Source organism: Octodon degus, unplaced genomic scaffold (genome assembly GCF_000260255.1).
Source record: "Octodon degus isolate 3935 unplaced genomic scaffold, OctDeg1.0 scaffold00050, whole genome shotgun sequence".
In the NCBI taxonomy this organism is placed as follows: Eukaryota; Metazoa; Chordata; class Mammalia; order Rodentia; family Octodontidae; genus Octodon; species Octodon degus.
This window is the reverse complement of record NW_004524626.1, coordinates 12655931-12662897: the sequence shown is the minus strand read 5'-3', so window position 1 is coordinate 12662897 and position 6967 is coordinate 12655931. Positions and strand designations below refer to the sequence as shown.

At 39.7% G+C, this 6967-nt stretch overlaps 1 protein-coding gene across 1 annotated transcript in view; it reads right to left on the bottom strand.

Annotated features, from left to right (window-relative positions):
- Window positions 1-4611: 4611 nt before the first annotated feature.
- LOC101561263 (zinc finger protein 778-like) overlaps window positions 4612-6967 on the bottom strand; it is a 65435-nt gene continuing 63079 nt past the window's right edge. The window contains 6 exon segments of the mRNA XM_023716929.1: window positions 4612-4703; window positions 4706-4812; window positions 4814-5161; window positions 5221-5414; window positions 5417-5612; window positions 5804-5827. Of these exon segments, the coding sequence (XP_023572697.1) occupies window positions 4612-4703; window positions 4706-4812; window positions 4814-5161; window positions 5221-5414; window positions 5417-5612; window positions 5804-5827 (961 nt within the window).

The window sequence follows — 6967 nt, the reverse complement described above, 5'->3', positions numbered from 1 at the left end:
CCATAGGTCCAGGTATGCGGAAGCAGACCATGGGCCTTGGGCCCAGCCTTATATGGAGTTGTTGACTGACATAGAGCACTCACCCGCAGGGGGTGGGAAGTGGAAGCCAGCGCCATCTTTGGGGCGCGGCTGTGCGCAGCTCTCTACACACCACCATACCTATAAACCTCAGGGCCAGATTAATCCATACATGAGCTCCCCCTACTATATTGAGATGATCCTTACTGAAAAGGAACAAACTTCCCAAACCAGAGGAGGAAGTTGCACAGAAGAAAAAGATATCCCAGAAGAAACTGAAAAAGCAAAAACTTTGGCACAGGAATAAATTAAGAAAAAAAAAGGGAATAAATTAAGCATAAAATAAATGCAAATAAAATTAAAAAAGAATGGAAAGAATCCAAGGAGAAAGGAATAGAAGTTGTAGGGAAAGAAAACACAAAAAGAAATTTTAAACATGGAGAATTTTTAAATTTTTGTGTACTTTTTAAATTTTTTTACTGTATTCTATCAAATCTTTAACAAATTAAAAATAGAATTCTTCACTGCCCTCTTTGGCAGAAACCTACAGCAGTACAATTTTCCTTGCTCTCTGCTAAACCCTGAAGAGTCCCCTAATTCTCAGTATGACTGATCCATCTGTGGAAAATACTCAGAAATTTCTCTACCATTCTGTTATTCATCTCTATTTTCTCTTTGTCAGAAATTAATCGCACTGTTTGCATTAGATGTTTGTGATTTTTCTCATCACGTTTGGTCTAGGAGCAAAAGGCAAAGGAAATCTATATCTCTGTTCACTACATTTTTCATATGACTTGGAACCAGTTACTACTATGTGTGCATTAAGTGTGGCACACTAACCATCAGAAAGTCCTAGAGCATCTTACTAGGAGCTCAGATCCCTGAACATGGCTTGGGCACATCAAGGGTCTCAGGCCAAGAGAACAGGTTTCCGCATCTGCTCACAACAGACGTCACTTGAAGAAACAGTCTGGGTCCCTTCTCACTTGGGAGTGAGACGAGTCACTACAAAGAACTCAGTACCATCCACCTTGATCAGCCTGAGCCAAAGCAGGCAGAGCTGACCAAAGAGGAAAAACTGAAATCCAGCCTTGTCCACAATTCCAGGTGATTCAGGTATAAATTCCCAAGTCCTCCTCTGAGAGTGACTCCTCTGAACCCCACCCCTGTACTTTCGTAATGACCTGACAAACAGCAGGGCCCTCTCCTCTGTCAAGGTGAAAATGCAGACTGTGGCCCTTGCTGCTCATAAAGCACATGTTCACCAATGTGTAGGCATGCAAGCCTGCATTCACAGACTACTGCCACGCTGAGGCAGGCGGGTCACATGTTGTCCAATCGATGTAGTGAGACACTGTAGATCCTGTAGACCCTGTCCTAAGATAGAAAAATAAATAAATAATAAATAAATAAATAAAAATGTGTGCTGTGCATAGTGGTGTGTGCCTACAACCCAAGCACTCAGGAGGCTGAGTCAGGAGAATCACCATGAGTGTGAGATCACTCCAGGTACAGTTTAAGGCCAACCAGAACTACTATTCCCAGACCCAGACTGTTTCCTAAATAGTCTGCTAAATAACAAGACCCTCAAAAAATAATTTAAAACACAAAATAAAATTCTTAGAATGGTAAATTTTGTGATGTGTATTTTACCATATTTTCTTTAATGTATTTGGTACAGGGTCTCACTATACAGCTCGGACTCATAGTGATTCTCCTGTGTTCAGCTTCCCCAGTGCTGGGATTACAGGTGCACAACACCATGCCAAGTCTTCATGGCCAGCTCAGCATGCCCAGGGATGGGGGCTGCATGACATGTGGTGCCAGGATCAAACCCCAGTCCCTGAGCTTGCCTAAGCAGGCACTTAGCCCATTCAGCTATCTTGCCAGCCCTTTTGCTATACTGTTTTAGACAGAGTCCCTAAACTGCTCAGACTGGGCTCAAAACTTCCTGCCTAATCCTCCTAGAATGCAGGGATTATAGGTGTGCACCACAGCACTTGGCCTTATACAATGTTTAATAAGCAAAGAGAGTTTATGAGGTGTAACTCATTGGTAGGGTTCTAACAAATGTGAAACCACAAAAAAAAGAAGTCTATTATTACTTTTATTTAAAGAACCAAAGATGGGGGATGCCATTGAAAAGCAGATTGACTGGCTGGGCTAAAAATTGCCCTAGAAAACAACAGAAATGCCTTAAAGTGCCTTAAGTTTTATTACTAATATTAGGTTCATAGATCAAAAATGAAAGTTTAAAACATTTTCAATCAACTGGTAAATAAAATGTTAGATTTTTCAGTTAACAATAAATTAAATGCTACACCAAGGAATTCATCATACTAAAAATATTTTTTTTTACTATGGAGACATAGCCAGGAATATAGCTCAATGGTAGAGCATCTGCCTGGCAAGCACACGATCATGAGTACCAATAAATAAATACCTTTCACCCACAGTTTTAAACAATGATTTAAACACCTAATACTTTTTTTTTAAACACCTAATACTAAACAACTTGGAGATTGCCAGCAGGTCTAGGGCCTTATGTAAAATAATCATATGTCCTACCACAGCCAATAACAAGAATGAATGTCCTATTGTTAGGCAGATATGCAGGCAGGTCAAACAGTGCGCTGTGTACTCACATATCTCAGTGCACTAGTGGCTGTCAAGGAAAGATGGCCCTCTGACCAGAGAAGCCAATAAGAAGCTCAGGCTGGCCTCAAAATTGTGATCGTCCTGCCTGAGACTCCAAGAATGCTGGGATTAAAAGTACATGTCCACACCTACAATATTTAAATGGCAGTGGAATACCCATCTCTGACAAAACTAAATAAAAAAGGGGATGCAAATGAAGGACTATTTTGTATCTGTATATACAAAAACAGTATAGATATACAGCTACTTTCTCTTAATTCAGTGAGAAGAAAGATTTGTACTAATAGTGTTTGGACAGACTATCATGTCTGCATCTTGTACTATGAATAACCACTGTGAAGACAATATGTAATGTATTACTGAAACTATCCAACTAACCGGTTTTGAAACTGTCTCACTGCTATTTGTTTATTGATAAAATTAATTTCAAAAAATAAAATAAAAGGTGGAAATAAAAGTGTGTGTCACCATGCCTGGGTCCTATAGCATTTGCAATAATTTTATAAATGTAAAATAACCCTTGTAAAGCAGGTATGCACCTGTAATCCTAGCACCTGAAAGGTTGAAATGACAGGATTGAGAACAGTCAGGGATTATGAAGACCCCATAAAAGTAAGTCTATGCTACACTGACTTGTATGCTTTATCTGTACAGTCACATTCCTTTATTTCATTTTTTAAAAAAGTTTATTTTCTTTCTTTCTATTGTTTATTTTCAGTATTAGGGAGGGGTGTCGTACCAGGAATCACACCCAGGACCTCTGCTTGCCAGGCAGGTGATGTGCTGTTGACCTACATCCCCAGCCCCCAGGGTCTATTTCCAGAGGTGGTATAAGTAAATTCTGAAATAGAAAAACTTTTTGCATACCTTCCATTCATGGAGCTGCTCTATTTCCTTCCTCTTTCCAATCAACTGAAATTAAATGAAGGCTTTGCTACATTCCCTATATCCTTAAGGCTTCTCTACACACTGGATTCATGTACAAATATCATGACTCATGGAATACCTAAATTTTTCCCACATTCTTCACCATATTAGCTCTCCAGGGGAGTCATAATAAAATAGCATAGACTTAATAGCTTTAAAAAAAAGAATTTCATTGGTCTTCATTTCTAGAGTATGAAGGTCCTACATCAAGACACGCACATGGCTGGCTTCTGTTCCAGACCTGTGCCTTTGGTTTCCAAAAAGTCACCTTTTGTCATCTTTACATGGGTCTTCTCTGGCTTTGCCCTTCCTTGCCTTGTATTTTCTCTTTCTTTCCTCAGGAGCGGGGATTGAATACAAGGCCTTTTACCAAACAGCATCTTCAACTCTTATTTTTGAGACACAGTCTTATTAAATTCCCCAGGCTAGCCTCCAACTTGAGATCCTCCTGCCTCAGCTTCCCAAGATACTGGGATTACAGATATATGCCATCATACATTTACTTTCTCTTCTCACAGGGACTCTAAGGATATTGTATTAAAGACTGACTCAGCTTCAGTTTTTTTTCAGCTTCATTTGCATGACATGTTTAAAGTCCAAGTACTCTTATACTGTAAGGAAGTAATGGTTCAGGCTTCAAAATATCAACTGAAGAGGGAAAACACACTATTTAAATCTGAGATTTTCTCTTCAGTGTGAGCTTATGTGTACATATTAAAGTTTGTGGAATGTCCCACATTCTTTACATTCATATGGCTTCCCTTCAATAAGATTTTTAATGTGAGTCTTCGGAATAAAGCAAAATCTTTTCCAAGTCTCCAACGGACACAGAATCATCTCCTCTATGAAAATTTACATATTTGTTAAGACCTAATATAGGAATAAAGATGTTCCTAAATGCCTTCCATTTGTAGGTTTCTCCCCAGAGTTCATTTGTGTCTTCAAAGTGAATAGGAAACTTTAAGCTTTCGCACATCCTTTACACTGATGTTTCTCTTCACTATGCCTTCATTGATGATTCTGTAAGGAACTTAAGAACTGAGAGCTTTTCTTTCCAGTGTGAGTTCTTTCATGTAACTGAAATGAATTGGAATACCTCAAGATTTCCCACACGTTTTACATTAATAGGGTTTTTCTCCAGTCTAGATTTGCATGTGAAGGGTAACTCATGTGGAAAACTTAAAGGCTTTCCCACATACCACACATGTATGGCTTTTTGGCACTGTGAGTCTGCATGTGATTATCCAGACTAGAGGAATGTGAAAGTGCTTTCCCACATTCTTTGCACTTAAAGGGCTTCTCCCCAGTGTGAATTATCAGATGTTTACTTAGATTTGAGGAAATAGCAAATGCTTTCCCACACTTAACACATTCAAATGGCTTCTCTCCAGTGTGAGTTCTCATGTGTTCCTTGAGGCGGGAGGATCTGGCAAATGCTTTCCCACATTCTTTACACTCATATGGCCTCTCTCCTTTGTGGATGCAGATATGCTTGGTGAGCTCTGCATTCTGAATGAAGGCCTTCCCATGATCCCTACATTTGAAGGGTTTTATCCCACTGTGGATTCAAAAGTGATCATGAAGGTATGAGAAGTTTTAGAAAGACTTCCCACACACATTACACTCTAAAGCTTCTCAACAGTGTGGTTTTTCATATGTTCAGTGAATTGAGAAGATGTTGTAAAGACAGTCTCACATTTGTTATATTCATAGGGTTTTTCTCCAACATGAGCTTTCAAATGTTGATTTAAGCATGGAGAAATTTTGTAGGCTTTCCCACATTCTCTACACTTAAATGGCTTCTCACCATATAAGTGTGAGTTTTTTTATGCTCAGTGAGCTGGCAAGACCTAGTGAAGGTTTTCTCACATTCCTTACATTCATAAGGGTTGCCTCCACTGTTGGCGCCTATATGAATATTAAGGTAGGCAGAACACTTGAAGCTCTTTCCACATTCCTTACACTTATATGGTTTTTCTGCATTATGAGTTTGTACCAGCACAGCAAGGCTAAAATGAAGAAAATCTATCCCGCATTCTTCAATTCATGAAGGTTGTTTTCACTGTGCATTCTGCTATCAGTCTAAAAGTCTGATTGATCAACAAACACTTCCCCACAGTCACTGCCTACAAAGAGTTGATTCTGAAGGCACCTTCTTGGGTAAAGGACACTTGAAGGTTGACTGAAAATTGGCTCACACTGATTTGACATAGAAATTTTCTCTCTAGTAGAGATTTCTTTGTGCACAGGAAGGATTTCTATTCGATACTGATCACACTCAGAAGTGCTCCTGGTATTCTGAGTCCCCATATGTGACTTAAAGCACATGAGTCCACTGAAGAAATCTCCACAAGGTTTACAATCACATAGTTCTGTGTCATTGTGGCTTTCTGCCTACTGATAAAAAAAAGATTAATACTGTATAAAAGATTTTTCAGATTCATTAAGAGTCCATACACCCAAAGACAGAAACATTATTATGATTATCTCAGTGTGACCATTTGCACTGCACATATATATCTCCTGTTTGGTTGATTTATTCTTTGTTTAGGGATTTGCTGTTAGTCTTGCTATGTTACCAAAGCTGTCCTCAAAGTCCTGGATTCAAGAAATCCATCATTCTTAGCCTTCCTCTTAACTAGAACTAAAAGCATTGTTATGGCTTGAATACAGATGTCCCCCTAAAGCTTCATGTGGTCATAGCAGGGGCTTTATGGCTGGATCTAGAATATATGCTGCTGGGATTAAGGATGTAATCCTAGGATGAAGGGTGTTTACTACACTAGCCCACTGATTGCCTTAGTATGAGTCTGGATGTGGAAAATGGGAAGATTCACCCAGGTTATGGGTGGTACCACCCCAAATGCAGGTAGTTTGGAAGGAATAACAGGGGGAGGCAGGCTGTTTGGCTGCCTCCTAATACTATAACAGTTTCTCTTTTGTGATTTTCCTCTGTCATGTCACGCTGTCTTAGAGCCAGTCAACTAGGCACTAAAATCTGTACAAACGATGAGCTAAATTAATCTTTCCTCCTTTAACTTGTGTCAGGTATTTTGTCATGGCAGCAAAGAAAAGTATATAAATCTGGTATAAGTCATCATATTTGGTTTGTTGATTTCTTCAAGGTACAATGATGGAATCTCAGCTGGTCCGCCCGAGACCCCCTGAGCGCCAGCCCTAGTCCCCCGTGCTGCCCCATATCTGCTCCGACAAGATGAAAGAAACTATCATGAACCAGGAAAAACTCGCCAAACTGCAGGCACAAGTGCGCATTGGAGGGAAAGGAACTGCTCGCAGAAAGAAGAAGGTGGTTCATAGAACGGCCACAGCAGATGATAAAAAACTTCAGTTCTCATTAAAGAAG